The 17,146-nt window shown below is 39.8% G+C and overlaps 1 protein-coding gene across 1 annotated transcript in view; it reads left to right on the forward strand.

Moving 5' to 3' along the window:
• Positions 1-17,146, forward strand: part of FSTL4 (follistatin like 4) — a 490,942-nt gene that overhangs the window by 4,945 nt on the left and 468,851 nt on the right. The window contains exon 3 of the mRNA XM_084635901.1: positions 4,618-4,753. Within this exon, the coding sequence (XP_084492027.1) occupies positions 4,628-4,753 (126 nt within the window). The 5' untranslated portion in view covers positions 4,618-4,627. The remainder of the gene's footprint in view (positions 1-4,617; positions 4,754-17,146) is intronic.

A 17,146-nucleotide genomic window follows, 5' to 3' on the forward strand; every position in this document is an offset into this window, starting at 1 on the left:
AAAACAGCTGCATTAAGAAAGGTCATTCTTAAGCTCTTATTTGCATTATAGCAGCACATCTGGGACCCTGTCATGATTCAGGGGCTCCATTGTGCCAGACACTATCCAAATAAGGGATTCTTTATAACTAGAGTGGTTTTTCTTTTAGTTGTGGCAGATTTCTGCCACCCTTATGCATTGTAAATACTCATGGGGTAAAGCACTGCTGTCCAGGAGCAAACATTTTAAAATCTAGCTCAGTGTGGGGGAAGGAATTGTAAATTATATATGTTTATATAGGTTTCATATTGCAGCTCCAACTTAAATTATTAGGGCTAAACTTATCCCAGCTGTAATTATACAATAGCTAGTGCATCAATCATGAATGTGGCCCCTAAAAATTCATCCATTCTTAAAACAAAATCAGATTTACTGAGACTTCAGATAATTTAAAATTATCTAATATATTGGAATCATTTTTTTTCCTTGCTTGCACACAGGTTATGAAGGGTAGGTGTTTGACAGATTTTTTCTGAGCTCTCAAGAGATTTCTAGTGTTCAGCCAAGCACTTTGTCCAGTAGTTGCTCTTTTTATACAGATCAGCTTGCCTAGGCAAGTCCAGACTGAGAGACTTACATGGAGAAGGGCTGCCCATGTGGGTTTATGTTTTACATATTTGTCTCCCAAATTAGGAGAAAAAACTGGTGGCACATCACCAATGATGGGCCTGATCCAAAGCCCATTGCAATCAAAGGATGTCTTCCTACTGAATTCAATTAACTTTTGATCATCATTTATTTTAAATTTAATTGAGCATTATACAGCCATTTAAGATGCAGTATTTGAGAATTAAGGGCCCGATTCTGCAAGGAGGAGAGCCCCTCTCATTTAACTATCTCAACCCTTCACTGAAGCAACTCCGTACAAGACAATGCTGCTGAGCTTCTCCAACAATTTGGTTCTAATTAAATTCCTAGCATCTGGGACTCATGACAAAATGGGAATTTTTGCTCAATTAAGGATTATAGAACTTGGCCCACATTTGTATTTCTGGCATCTGAATGAGCTAACCCAGAGAACGCACAGATCTATACTATGTATTAATGTAAATGTCAGTATTATGAGTAAAACTAATTAAAATATTGCCAGGCAGTGTTGCTATAAAAATAAGTAATCTGTAAATTGAACTGAGAAAGATACAAGTTGTTCAAATCACATTAAAATCTATTGGTGTTATTGGAAGGCAGTTATTCTGCTGGTAGTTTTTGATGTTATATGCAGCTATTCTCTTACCTAATTTGAACAATTTAACATCCTGTTTCCATGTGGTTAGTTACTAATTCTAACTGGGCATGGCTAGTTCTTTGATGTTTGAGCTCTGGAGTCAGAACTTTAAACTGCAGATAAGTCAGAAATCTCCAGAATTACAAAATGATATTGTTCTATTTGCTGTGATTGTATCAACAAATGATACAAAATGCCTCTATAAAAATGTAAGGAATAGGACTGCTGTGCCAGAGTGGTTTATAATATAATATATATTTGTAGCGTATTGATATAGTGGCTTTGGTTTATTGCACATTTATTTACGGCTCTAATAGCATTACATCTGAGAGTTTCTAATTAGAATTTAGAAAGCCTAATAAATTCTGATTTCACCCTGATCTCTTTCAGTTGATGGTGTTTAGAATAGTACTGAGGAATAGCGAGGACTTAAGAGTGCTGATGAGTGTGCAGAGTGTAATTGGTGTTTGTTTTATTGACAGTACACATTCGGGCAGACAAAATATCTAGGACCAAATTCTGCCCTGGTGTAAAGGGGCATAAGCTTTGAAATCCATAGTGTTAGACCAGGACCAGATACAGTCCTTCACTTGTTATACAACATTTTTGTATCACTCACTTGCTATCTTTCAGGGGTCCTATTTACCCTGGTGTAACTCTGTTGACTTCAATACAGTCACTTCTATTTACTCCTGAGCTTAATTTGGCGACTGCCATGTAACTTGATAATGTACGGTGTTCAGTCCTATCCTAACCAGTATGCTTGCATCTTTCTATGGAATCTAGTCCAGCTTTCCCCTGAAACACAATATTGCAGGTGGCGTTTTTGTTTTTTAATGTGAAACAAGAAATAACTGGCAATGTCATCTCACCATGCTTTGAGGAGACTTTTGATTTGAATTTAAGGTTGGAACAAAACCAACCTCAGGAAGTTGGGGGAACATGCATCAAGCCCAAGCTGAAGACCAGGCAAACGGTAATGCCACCCTGGACTGTTCAGCTTTTTGCCTGGAGCCCTTGTCCATACCTAGAAATTCCTCCTTTAATGGGGCAGGCATCTTTTGGGAGTTCCTGGCAATGCACTGCCAACTAAATTATGCTGCTCAAGAGTTAGGAGGAAGCCTGGAAGGTGGGAAGGGTTCCAAAGCCAACTCAGAGGCACATGCCCGGAGAAGCTGGTGCAGTGTGAAAACAGAACTACTGCCATTTCATGGTCCACCATGGAATGATTTTGGAGGATCTGCTGTGAGGAAATCTTGGAAGCGTTGTCTCCCCTTCCTGGGACACTGCCACAGGACGAAGTGATCTGGGCCATAGCTTGGGAAATAATCTCATAAGCACTCTTTAAGAAGTAAAACTCTCTATTAATTTATCAACTCAGTGCAGGTACATGTAAAATACATTAAGATCCTGCAACTAGATCTGTGTAGATTGACTCCCTATACCAAGAGTCCCGGTGAAACCATTGGGGGTCCACACAGGAGCTGGGGTCTTCCTCTGCAAACTAATTGGTTCAGATGAGCTGGGATCCCACTCAGATGAGCTGGGATCCCACTGGTTCTGCCCACTCGACCAGCTTGGGTTTCCTCACCCAGTCCTGGCTGTGCCAGGCCCTCAAGTCTTCTATAGCACATATGCACAGAAAAGGCCACACCCAGCTGCAGACACAGATTAAAGTCAGCTCTGTGTGAGAGGATTCACCCAGCACTCATGTGCACATCCCCTTAGGGGAGTAAACCCCAAATAATATTGTCTTGCACTGTATAGAACGTCTGCACAGTGCAAGCTCATAAAAATTCACCCTCTCCCTCAATGTGGAGAGAGATGCACAGCTTTTTGTCCCCTCTTCCCCCCCAAGATCTGAATTGCACAAACTGGATTTTGGAATAAACTAAAACCAAGTTTTATTAACTATAAAAGGTAAATGTTAAATGATTATAAGGGATAGAAAACAGAACAAAGCAGATTACTGAGCAAATAAAACAAAACACCAAACTAGGCTTAATACACACAAGAAACAAGTTACAAAATGTAATTTCTCACCCTAAATGTTGTTTTAGGCAAGTTGTAGAGTTTCTGTAGCTGAGAGTTCCAGTTATTTCTCTTTACAGACTAGACTCCTGTCTTCATCTGGACTCAGGCCTCAGTTCAGTTCCTTTGGATCTTCAGGTACTTTCAACAGCCTTTCTTCTTGGGCAGGAAGGCAATGGAAAAGAGACCTCTTTGCCTTATTCCCCAGCCTTAAATAGAATTTACATAAGGTGGGAAGCCTTTGTTTCTAGTGGGAAAGTACTAGCAGTGTCCAAGGTGGTACTTTTTACCAGGTGACATCATCACCTGACCTTGCAGTGTCAAAGCAACCATGAAACCAAGTTTATTTGCAATGTCCACAGGAAGGAACTCCCGGAAGATGGGGGATTCATATCTTCAAAGACCCATTGTCTTTTTCCTAATGGCTCATTAAGGCTGATTGCTTACTGTCTGGTGTAACCACAGTTGTAATTGTTATATAGTCAATATTCCTAACTGCAGATACAGAAGTGATATATGCATACAAATTGAATAATCAGATTCAGTAAACCATAACCTTTCCAATGATATCTTACGTGAGCCATCTTGCATAAAATATATCTTAGTTATGCCGTATTCATATTCTTTATAGAAATACGCTTATGATATAGAGCGTCACATCACACTATGTATTCCTGTAGCGGCTGTAATGGGATAGGCCCTTCCTGTACACACAGGGACAACTCCTGCCCTAAAGAACCCCGGTTCTTCAATCTGTTCTGCATAAGTACAAAGCTCCTCCCATGTGGTGCAGCTTGTAGGATCAAGGCCTGTGAAGATGAGCAATACGTGAAGGGCAGGGATAAACCATCTTCTTCTCTTTATCCCATCAACTGAGGTTTGGGTCATGTCTGTCGAAGTTGGGCGACTAAGAACCACCTGTTGACCATCTTCTTTTATGCAATCCATCCATCGCTTCCTCAGCTTTCCTTGGGGTCTCTTTTCTACCACACTCTTCTGCCATGCTATCTTTGCTAGGTCTCCTTCATTCAGTCGTACATCAAATTACTAAAATAAAGGAGCATTTTCCTTTGGAAATTGTTGTTGCACATAACTTGACAAGTGTACCCATAGGAACTCATTATTCCATTACTTGTGCCATGTGAGTGTAAATAGTTCCACAAGTAATTTTTAAATGTATAGCTGCCATAAATTAGCTGAAATTTTAGCTGAACTACTGAATCTGTAAGCTGCATGGGGGTGGGGGGGTGTTTCTTTTGTTTCTGTAGTGTTTTTTTTTTTTTCACATAATGGTTTGATAGCTGTCATCTTGTTCTCAACAGACTTGAAATAATGAAATCAAGAAGCTTTTGGTCACTTCTGGTGTTGCTTGAGGTTTTCCTGTCAGTCACTTGGGGGTGGATGGAATCGGACAGGATCAGAAGGCTTTATGCGGATGCAGGGAGGTTGCAACAAAAGGTACTGTGAATCAGCTATCATTTCATATTCTTTCTAATGCTGCTTTCAGCTTTTTCAATGTAGTATGGGAAAAGTGGCGAGGGTCATATTGTGAAGATAAATACTTGCTGAGGGGGACAATGGAATTACTAACTCTGAGCTATATGTTCTATAAAACAGAAGGCTTCACTTCTTCTCCCCACCTGTAGTTTCTTTTATTAGTCTATTACAGTAGTGCTCAAAGTCCCCAATTTGCCAAGTGTTGTGCAAACACGCATGAAGACCTTGTCCCTACCCCAAAAAGTTTACAGTCCAAGTTCTCAATCCTCCAGCTCATTCTGTGTTGGTGAAACTCTGTACCCATATGAAACCAGTTGCAGGATTTGGGTCTAAAAATGTTTTCGTATAAGTAGTAATAGTTAATATTTTGCCACTATACATGGACATTCACCTGAGGAACTAAAATCTTAGAAACTGGTTTTCTCATTTTACAAAAGGGGACGCTAATCCACAGTTGTTTTCAAGTGGCTTGCCAAGATCCTCACTCAGAACCTTCCCACATTTCACTAGATTCCCCCAAACTGAGGCTTGTGGTGTAATATGGGAAAATGGAAAGGATTTCTAAAGGTATAATAGGTCATCATTGCTTACTATTACTAAGACTGCATACAGTCAACCGAGTAACTTTATAGTGGGTTACTTGATCACAAGGCATGCCTTCTCATTCATTGTTATATAATTGCAATGCAATCTTAACCGTACAGGCACTAGGCTTCTGGGAACTGTGCAAGTAACTGAATCTGTGTTTTCATTGCTGAAGTTAAAAAGTTGGCTTTCTTTGCAATGATTAAACAGCGACTCTTTATAAACTCTGAATAGCATTCTGCATCAGTATTTCAAGTAAAAAATATTCAGACTGTGTCCTTATCAGAGTTCTCGAAGTGAATTTGTTCATCATAATAGGTATGTAAATATCTAGTAAGCTCAGATTTTAAACTTATTTTGAAATAATGAGGCCCAGACCAAACTTGTGGGGATAACATGAACATTTTTTTAAAAGTACAATGAGAATGATGAAACTCTTTTTATTTTATTATGTTTTTGACTTCCGATTTATCATGAATTTTCTAACAAATTGCCTTATGTTTTCAAAATGAGTGACTTTATTTTTTAAATTGGCAGACTCTTGAAGCAGTTATTTAATGGCATACTTGAAGCATGTTAATTGTCACGTCACAGATTCTGGACCAAATATTAGCCATTAAAAGTAGTTTTATGAAGGAACAGCCACCAAGACATTTTTATGTTTAAGAATGTTGGTGTGTGTGTGTACATTCATTCTCGCAATCAGATGGTTTACATGATGTGTTTCTCAAGATACACTGTAAGTACACTTATTATTCACTGCTGGGGATCGCTTCAAAAAATCAATTCTGACCGAGCTGGTGATGACATTGCAAAGGTTGGCACTCTGTCTCTCACACTCACAGGCACTCTTTCTTTGATCTTTAGAGCAACACAAATCTGTTACTGCTTTGAGCTGTCCTACCTCTATACCCCCCCCGCCCATCATACCATCTCTTTTCTGCTTTGGAGCACTATGCAAGATATTGGTGCTTGTAATGTTAAATTAATTTTGTATATGTGCTTTAAGATCCACTCATGTCTTTTGTTTCAAATTGCTTTTGCTTTCTTTTAAAGATAACTAATTCTATCTTGCACGCTTTTTGGATTTAAAAACTGTTGTGCCATTCTTCATGAAGTACGTGCTTGTTAGAAATTTTGACTTTCTTAAAGAATGTTACTCCTAGGAGTGAAATTCATTAATCAAATGATTTAGTATAATAGTTTTATAGTTTATATTAAAATACTCGAAAGACATTCATTCAGTTGATCTTACTCTAAAACCATAAAGTTATTACACCAATTACTTAATTTTGCTCAGGGTGAAAAGATCTAAGCTCCTGATGTATTTGTTCAAAGATTTGTAAGAAGTGTGAATATTATTAAAACATTGAAATGTTTTTATGTACAAAGGCTGTAGTTGAAATAGCTTCAAGGGGTATAACATTTATAAATGCAGATTAAATAAAAAAGTAGCAGCACAGAAGGCTTGTTGAACAAGCAATACTGTTTGTACAGTGAGGAGTAGAATACCAATAGGAATTTGAAAACAAATTACATGCAACTCTATTCCAGACAGTCAGTGGAATTGTGAAATAGTTTGCCATTCTCTTTTAATTTCTTTCAGAGTGAATGCATTTCACCCTTTCAGAAAGTACAGCTTGTTCATGCCACTGTTTATCACAACAGAAACTATTCGGGAAGTTCCTATTCTCTCTTGGCTGTATTTGCTTCTGTTTAACTTCTGTTTTATTTCCTGTCCTATAACATCAGCAACTTTACTGTTCTAGAAATGGAAACATTATAGTTTCTCACAGTTCATGGATTTAGAACCCGTGACAGTCAGTTGCTTTGACATGGTGGTGGCTTGTTCATAAGAAATGTCTGTTAATTATCAAACAAATTGTTTCTGATTTATATATAATTGCTGTAATTCTACTAGAAGACATTCTAACTGTGGAATGATAAATGGCAAAATTCCTAAGCTGTAACTAACTAAAATTACGTTTTAAAGTTAATTTTCTTAGAATAAGAAAAGGGCTATTTCACAGGTGAAATGATCTCAAGTTAATTTTGTAGAGAGTTTAGTTCAAAATATATCAAAACAAGGGTAAGGGACAGACAGCAAAAAATTATTGAGTGAGTTATTTAAGACTCCTGTGTCCTGGCCATGTTGACTCTTTGCATCCCTTTACTGGATATTCTACATGCAGAACTTCCATCTGCTAATGAGAGTTCCTCAAACAAAAGAACACGCATCACTGCATATCAAATGGAAATGTTGTATTATGTTTTGTGGTACATTACTGGCAAATAGCCCTGGACAATATTATCATCCTTTGTCAATGTGAAAATGGAAAATATTCTTGTACCATTACAGGTATTGCTTGTGGCTTTTTGTTTAATCGGCAAAGGAAATATTTATATGCCACTGATTGCTCATAATGTCTAGTGATTAGCATAGAAGACTTATTGACAGGACTACTGGGTTCTGTTCTTGGCTATGCCACTGAACGGCTGTGTGACCTTGGGGAAATCATTTAATTTTTTTGGCTTACTTTTGCCACATCTGTAAAATGCAAAGTACGTTGAGCTACTCAAATGAAAGCCACTGAGTGCAAATAATGACATGCTATTGGGATAATGAATAATCCCTTGGGTGAAATTTACCCCAGTGCAGAGGACTCATAAGGCTCTACACACCATTTATGTTATGTGTAATGATTTAAGTGAATTGAAAAGTCTTGTGTAGACTGGTGTGATTTCCCCCCCCCCTCCATACTGCTAGATTGCTCATACTGAGGAGTACCTTACTCAGTTAGTGATCCCACTGAAATGCATGAGTTTACCTGTGGAGTGAGTGCTACTAAATGTGAATGAGGGATCAGAGTGTAGACATAATAACTAACTGTAAATAAAAGAGTGTGGCAGCTTTAAAATCTATCATCTAAGGAGTCCAACTTCCTTGATAACTTGTGTGGATGACTTTTACAATGTTTGTATCACCTCGTCTCCTGGATACCTATTTATTTAGATAGATAAAGAATATAACTGCCATTCATAGCTATGCTGCCATTTAAACTGTGGCCTTAAATAAAATGTTTCATACTCATAAACAGAACTGTCATACATCTTAAATGATGCCATGATTTTCTCTTTGCTGGCATTTGGCAGGCATCAGCTTGCCAGCGCACCAATCATTTGCCTTACTGTTTGCATGGCATCTGAGTCACTTAAAATTTCAGAAGGCAACAAATGTCACATTGGTCTTCATCACAACCATAAATAGTTATATGTGCACACCAGACGTCAGTGACGCAAGTAGGCAGAGTGAATTGTCCATCTGGAACCGACGTAATAGTTTTTGTCTCGGTCCATGTCTAGGAGTCTCGATTGCTTCTGTTGGAGATCTCAAATTACCTAGAAGGTCTAAAGGTCATTGTGCTTGCTCTTTCAGATGACGATCCTAGCTTGCTATTTTAAACAACATAGAGGCCGATTTCACTTTTTGTATTATCCTTCCAGTGTTTCAAAATCCAGTGAGTATTGTACTGTTATGGCTGAGTGTAATTTACCACTATGCGGAGGGCCAAAAATAAAGGGAGAAATTATTCCAAAAGGAACTGAAGGTGGTACCTAGACCTGTGCTGGCTCTCTTTAAAAAGGGTGAAATTCACCTACATGCATAAAATTTTTATACTATAAAAAGGAAAACATTTAATTTCCTCCATATGAGTGACAAAAACAGAACTATTTTCATTTAAATATAAATCTTTGACTAAGTAGCTCCCACTGCGTTCTTTACAAGATGTGTTTTTTGGTAAAAGCTTGGAGGGACAGATTCTGCTCTTGTTGACTTCAGTGGGAGTGTTCAGCATCTCTGAAAATTGAAGACCCATTTGTCACAGGTTAGACACCCATAGAGTGAGGTGCCAAAAATTAGTGGACACTTGGAAATCCTACGATTTCTCTCTCTCTCTGCCTCAGATTCCTTATCCGAGAAGCAGAAAGCATGCTTCCTGCATCACAGAAGATTTGAGGAGTAAATCAGTCAATACTTGTTGGGTACTTTGAGGTCAAGGAATAGAAAGTACATAGAATCTGTGAACATTTGTGAAAATGTAGGCCAAAGTGAATGGAACTCAGGTCTCTTGAATCTTGGTCTTGTGGTATAACCACGAAGAACATTGTTTGGTTTGCTTTGCTTTGGCCCTGAGGTGCACTTAAAGCTAATATTGAGCTGAAATATCAAGACCTCTGTTGTGTGTGTGTGTGTGTGTGTGTGTGTGTGTGTGTGTGTGTGTGAGAGAGAGACGGAAAATAGCTTACTTGTGAGATTTCTGAAATTGCAGTTTCTATACCTACAAATCCAGAGCCAAGAAAAAATCAAGGCAGAGGAAGCCTTGTAAACTGTCTGGAATAACAAAGGTGAAGTTTGAGTTCACCTGGTGGGATGTGTGAAGGTTCAGATTGTTTGTTTGGTTCTTATGGTTAACCACATAGGAAAAATAAGGTCAGTAGAAATGTTTAGGTGCTTTTCAATAGTGTTTGGAGCAGTCTTGGGTCTAGAATAGGAGAGTAGTTGAGCCTAATCTGGTCTTAATTAGTGCTAGATAAGGAGTATAAGTGTATTTCTAGACTAGGGTAAAAGGATTTTTGCTTATAAGAGCATGTTAGTGTGTTTTAACTAACCCTTCTAAACCTCTAATGTAGACAGTGCTGGTCAAAGAGAAGATCAAGTTTCTCCTTCGATTTCCACTCAACTAGCTAGCACATTCTAAAGAACCGTTTACCTTGTTTATATAGTATATGCTAGTTAAATCCCTTTTTATATTACACAAGGGAAAGACTCTGTGTTGAGCTAGCTGACATTTTTTCAATCAAAAAAATGAAAATTATTTCGCAGGAAGACGTCACTTTTAATTGTTTTTTAAAATTATGTTAATAGGAAGTTTCAAGACTAAATTAAAATTTGAAAATAGAATTTTTATTTCCCCCCCCTCTTCTTGATTTGGGTTTTCAGTTAGATGATTTGGTTTCCTCCTCCTCCGCAAGGAAACAAAGATGAAAATTTAGTTTGATGCTAAAATTTTAATCTCATTTTGTCACCACCTTTGTGTCAGAACATTTGAATTTGAACTTTGTGTTTTGAAATTCTATGTGAGGTAGAAAGAACCAGGTTTTATGGCTAGCTCTACTTTTAAGGATTGAGAAACACTTTATAGAAGAGGACATGCTTGGGGGAGGGGCGGGGAGACGGGGAAAGAGAATGATCCTACGGGAGAACCCTGAGGAACAGCTAAATTCTGAATGAAAAAAGTGAGTTTGCATAATATACTTGCTTGCACATAAGGTGTATGCTTGCACATAAGGTATGTACAATACAGTGAGTGTGCTTTTCATTCCAAGTTTGCATCTTCATCCCTTGGATCCATTTTATGTTTTGTTTCTCCCTTTCCTTTGAGTCTCAGAAATATACAACTGAATTTATATTGGCATGTTTTTTGAATCCATTCGACTGTGTTCCCTCATTCAAACAGTTTTTTCCTTATCTTTAACTTCAGTTTAGGAAAATTCAGTAGGTAGCTCGGAACGCTTTCCACCCACCCCCCCGAAGGGGGGTAATCTGACCTTTCCCAGCTGTAGGTAACAAGTTTTCTAGGTACTTCATACATTTTTTTCCCCCCTCAGCTCTGAAGATTTGTTGATAAAGCCTTTCTCCATTGTTTGCACATGAGCTTTAAGTAGGACTGGCATACTGTATCATTCATTTTTATAGGCAGCAGTAGACTTAATAGCTTGGCATTTACATAAAGAATTAATATCAGTAATGCATTCTCTGTCATGCATATGTCATGCTCTTTTTTTGTTGCAGGTAACTTGATGAAAACCTTTCCCAAGGGAATGACTTGAATCAGACTTGATTTTAAACAAAATGGGCCAGATTTCTCTCTCACTTTACTGCTCATTCAGCATTAATTGGGCATAATTAAGCCTAATGTTTCTGGTGGAGCAGTTCGAGTATAATCTTTTTCATACTGTTATCTTCAGTAAATTGTACCTGTGCTCACTCTAGATAATCCTAACAATTAAAACAATTATGTTGTTCTAATTATTTGGAGATGGCAAACTTCTGCTCTCAATTCTGCTCAACAAGTCTAGACTATGCTTGCAGTTTAGGTAGTTACATATCAAAGTGCGATGAACTCTGTCCTTCCTCCCTCAAAACCAAACACCTATAGAGCCTGAATTACTAATACAGCCTGCAGAGCATTCAGATGGGTGGAAGGGTAGAAAATGCAAATATTCAATTGCTTGAAACAAGACAATTGTTTCATCTTCCCATTATTTATCACTTCTCAGTGTATACTTGACACTGCACAGAACCTAAACTAGTGAAGTCTATGGAAATGGGCAAAGTCCACAGTAAAGTCGGTGGGATACTTGGTCAGTTGGTGCACATCAAGTAGTCTTGTGGATCCAAAATCAAGTTTTAGTGCTTGCAGTTGCCTTGTTTCTATTTAGTTTTGATAACACACGCAGACAGTTGCAATGTCTAAGTGTTCTGTCCATGCAGGCTGTTGCAATGTTCAGTCCACTAGGGAGACTGTCATATTTTTATTGATAATAACTGGGACCACCAAGTGAATACAGGAATGTGACTGTACTGCAGCTGCATTAGAGATTGTTTGGATTCTAATGATCCTGAACATTTGTAATATTAATGCTCTAACTCAGGGGTGGGCAAACTTTTTGGCCTGAAGGCCACATTGGGGTTGTGAAATGGTATGGAGGGCCGGATAGGGAAGGCTGTGCTACCGCAAACAGCCTGGCCCCCTCCGCCTATTCACCCCCTCCCACTTACTGCCCCCCTCAGAACTCCCAACCCATCTAACCCCTCCCCCCCTGCTCCTTGTCCCCTAACTGCCCTCTCCTGGGACCCCCCACCCCTAACCACCCCCCCGGGACTCCAACCCCTCCCTGTTCTCTGACTGCCCTGACCCCTATCCACACCCCCCACCACTTCTTGTCCCCTGACCGCCACCTCCCGCGACCCCCATCCCTAACTGCCCCCCTGGAATCCCACCCCCTATCCAACCTCCCCGTTCTCCCTGTACCCCCCCCCCTGGGACCCCCCAACCCCCCGAGGAGGGGGCCTCCACAAATAGCCTGGCCCCTGCCCCCTATCCGTACCCTCCCACTTCCCGCCTCCTGACTGCCCCCCTCAGAGCCCCTGACCCATCCATCCCCACTGCTCCTTGTCCCCCCTGCACTGGGACCCCCCCAACACCTCCGGACCCCAACCTCCCCGCTCCCTGTCTCCTGACCACCCCCTCCCCAAATCTCCTTCCCATCCGACCACCCCCTGTCCCCTGACTGCCCCCTGGGACCTCCTGCCCCTTATCCAACCCCCTCCCTACCCCTTACCATGCTGCTCAGAGCGGCAGGACTGGCTTATTGGAAAGCTTGGGAGGTGGGTGGGTGCAAGCCGCGCTGCCCACGCAGTGTCGTGGCTGTGGGGGAGGGGCTGGGGGCTAGCCTCCCTGGCCGGGAGCTCAGGGGCTGGACAAGACGGTTCCGCAGGCTGTAGTTTGCCCATCTCTGCTCTAAATAAAAGTAGCTAGATTTTGGATGCTCTTGCTTCATGCTGAGCTGCAGCACAGACTGACATGGGCGGGAATCAAATGTTGATAAGTTCCAGTAGTGTCCCAGTCATGTGGCTGTGAAAAATCACATCTGGGTTGGAAAATGCAGGTAGATTCTTATAGGAGAGTTTAAAATCAAACTAAAATGTTTGTTGTTGAAAATAAAATTCCCCTCACTTATCTAGTTATCAGGCAGTTATGTGATGGAGGGGTACGCTTTCTGACATTCCCGTTGATAAACCATGTAACCTGAGCAGGTGAAATGGTGCCTGTTTATTTCTGAAATGTAAAGTCTATGTCCATAGCATATTTCTGGAAACGTGTGAAGGGGATGGGGAAATCTCCCATCAGTGTGTCAAGATTTTTGTATCGTCAAGAAGAGGAGTTTTAGATGAGAAAGGAACTGTAAAAATGCAGATGTGTTCTAACGCACGCTTCCAATGAGCTTTCCTGTGATGGTGTAGAAATTTATTGAGCTATACCTGGCTTTATTATCTGAATTCTAGAAACAGTAGTGAGTAAAATCAGAGATGCAGCGGTTATCTCAATTAGATACCGTATGGTGAACAGATGACACTATATGATTTGAGCCATCAAAGCTTCTCTGAATGTTTTTACCAGAAAGGGCGATTTAAAATTTGTCCTTTCAACTTCTATACTGAAACCCAGCTTCCTCAAAGAACAGTGAATTTTTGTTTTTTTTCCCCCAGCCTGGCTCAGAAGATAGTGAGGGAATGTTTTGTGCTTCATTAGCATCTTTCATGAAATACAGTAAGTCACAGGCGCTGACTTTCAGCTTTCTCCGGAAGTGCTCCACCCCAGCTTGGCCCCGAGGCCCCACTCCTACTCCACCCCTTCCACCAAGGCCCCACCCTCGCTGCACCTCTTCCTACCCAACTCTGCCCCCTCTTCCCAGCACCTTCCACCCACCACCAAACAGCTGATTGGTGGCGGACAGGAGGCACTGGGGAGGAGAGGGGGAGGAGCTGGTTGGTGGGGCCTGCCAAACTGCTGATTGGTGGGTGGCTACTAGTGGGTGCTGAGCACCCACTCTTTTTTTTTTTCATGGATGCTCTAGCCCTGGAACGCCCATGGAGTTGGTGCCTCTGCAGTAAGTTCATAATTGTAAACAATAAAAATCCTAACGTTTTAAACCAAAGCTACAAAATAAAGTTATATAAACGTTGCAAAGCCAACGAACTGTAGGCAAACTACTGAAACATCAGGGCTCTATTATGCCTTTCAGGCCTCTTGCTTGTGATAGGGCAGTGCAGAGCTATACTGCTTTCCAAAAGATCCTGGAGGCATTATGCGTCCTAGAGCTCTTCCTAGCATAAGCATGGAGCATTGCTGCGATGGCCAGTGTGCACACCTATCCTTGCACCATTCCCATCCTAGTGCACCCATACAGCCTCCAATCTTATTGTCCTTTCTCTTAAGAAGTTTGGAAATACAACTTCTCTCCATGCCATCCTTTCTTTCCATGGAGCTATGCCTGCAGAGAATATGGCCCATTATATATTGCAGGGTTGGGACAACACAGGAGACTGGCTTTGGGAGCTGCAGTTCAAAACAGCTAGAGAAAGCAGCCTACTCCAATGAAAGAGGCACCCATGTTGTTCAGTTTTTAGAAACTTCTTTTTTTAAAGGAGCTTCCTAGATGTAAAATGCACTGAAAAGAAGACTGCTTATTGTCTGCTATTTAGGATCAAAATAATCGGAGATGGCACCAATGCTGAATTTATCCCCTGTGCATCCTGTATCTTGTTGAGTTAAACTGAACTGTGTAGGAGAATGACTGTGCAGCTCAAAAGCTTGTCTCTCTCACTAGCAGAAATTGGTCCAGTAAAAGATATTACTTCACCCATCTTGTCCCCCAGGACTGCCACGGAAAACAGTGCACATATTTCAATAGGTTGTTCCAGTGAGCGAAAGCTTATAGGAGTAATAGTGTTATTTGCTTTAATTCTACTACCCAGACAATTGCTGTCAGCAGGAATGTTTTATAGCACTGAGAAAAGCTTAGTGTAATGCTCCAGAATAGCAACAGGTGGTTCTGACACATTGTTTTCAATGTGCTTACATCAAAACAGTGGCAGTTCTAAAAATAAAAATTCCATCCAACACAATCTAATTGAAAAAACAGACTGACTAACTCTGCTGAGGTTCCAGACCAAATCAAAGCAGGTTTTCATTTAAAACATTTAATTTAAATAAAATAAACTTTAAAATGGGGGAAGGTGAAAAAGGACAAATACATCCAGCCAAATTTTCAAAAATGGCCACTGATTTATTTTTGAGTTTCTAGGTTTCTGGGTGTCAAATGGGAGAAATCTGGGATCTGACAATTTTCAGAGCTTCTGAGGACCTGCATCTCCCATTGAAACCAGTGATATTTGTGTGTGCTCAGCATCAAACCTTATTCCAGGACTATGTCCACTGCGTGCACAAATACACCTCCTACCCACAAAGATCAGTGAATAAACAAAAAAACTCAACAACCCAGTATTCTTAACTCAGGATAAAATAGCAATGAAGACAATGCAACTTGGATTTTAATTTGGGTTAGCAGCTCAATTTAAACCTGAGTTAAAATCCAAGAGGCATTGTCGTCACTTCTATTTTAACCTGACTTGTCTAACCTGAGATAAGAACACTCTGACCTCTCCACCCCCACCAATGTAAATATACTGTCAGGGAGAAGTCCTGCCCTAATTGACTTCACTGGTGCCGGGATTTCTGCTCATTATTTGACCCTTGAGCCGAATCCATTAACTACTCTTTGAAGGGAACTCTGACACTATCATTGTAAAAACACAAGTACCTTACACTGATCTATAATTCTCAACCAATGCATTATGTAGTGCATTGCTCCCACTGTCTGTTACCTTTGCTAAAAGGGTTGCATTTGCTGCCATGATTTGGGGACTTAGTGGCTTTACCATAGCAAAATGTCATAATTGAAATGTATTATTTTGCAAGTGATTCCTTAATGTATTGTTTCATATTAATTTTAAAAAAAGAAAATGTGATTCTGCAATACCAATCCCTGCCTGTTCTTTCAAAGCACTTTCTAGGCATTCAAGAAGAGATGGTCCCAGCCTGGAGGGGCTCACAGTTTAAGGAAAGATAAACAGGCAGAAGTTAGGAGATGGGCCAAAAACCAAATATGAATTTGTTTTAAAAAGTTGTCTAGATTCCATTTAGACAACACTATTTCTTGACTTTTTGTGATTTTTTTTAAGCATGAGTAACTTTAACATTGTATTAATAGATTTTTGAGTTGCACTTTGTTTAAAAAAGCATCTTTTATATTAAATAGCTTATGAAAGGTTAATAAATGATTATCAATTATGATAGACTCTGGGTCAATAGGCTGCTTATAACCATGTAGAACAGTTCTATGTATATACACATACAGCTCATTTCCATAAGTGTGTGTGTGCGTATATAATATATAAATAAACAATATCTATTAATCATCTTTACAAGCTGTTAATGAATGTACCCTACTTTGGTGCTAGATCTTACCTTTCTAAAACACCAAACCTCCAGAACTGAACATCTGGAAAGTTTGCAGTTGTATATTAACTTTGTTATTTGGGCCAATCTCTATTCTAAATGTGCATGGGTCCATTATGTTCACCAGTAGACTGAGGGTTGAATGGCCTTTGTTTCCAAATGATCCTATTGGAGGTGACACTGGAATCATTATTTTATGTAGGTAAGCAGTTCCACACAGAACTGGTTTATTTCACTTAGTTGTTCCCCGAGTGTAGAGGAAAATTTAGACATGTTAAGAAAGAATTCCCATGGGGCACTGGAATTAGATCATCAATTGCTAACTGTTAGGACAATCCAGGGCAGGTAGATTACTTGTTCAGTGTGATAGACCACTGATTACCTTCCAAATCAAAATGTTAATTAGTTTTTAATTTATTTTGCTGGCAGGTGTGTGTGTGTGTTTGCTGGTCTCTTAATGTAACTTGTGCACAGATTAACAGCCATAACAAGTTGAAATGGTCAATTACTAATTAACTTTTATTTAATAAAGTTAACCTGACATGTACAAGGCTAATTTTATGTGACAGTAAACAAAGGCTGATATTTATTTTAACTTTGTGTTTGTTTTCTTATATTACTT

This window comes from Lepidochelys olivacea, assembly GCF_965140295.1.
Source record: "Lepidochelys olivacea isolate rLepOli2 genome assembly, chromosome: 8".
Lineage (NCBI taxonomy): Eukaryota > Metazoa > Chordata > Testudines > Cheloniidae > Lepidochelys > Lepidochelys olivacea.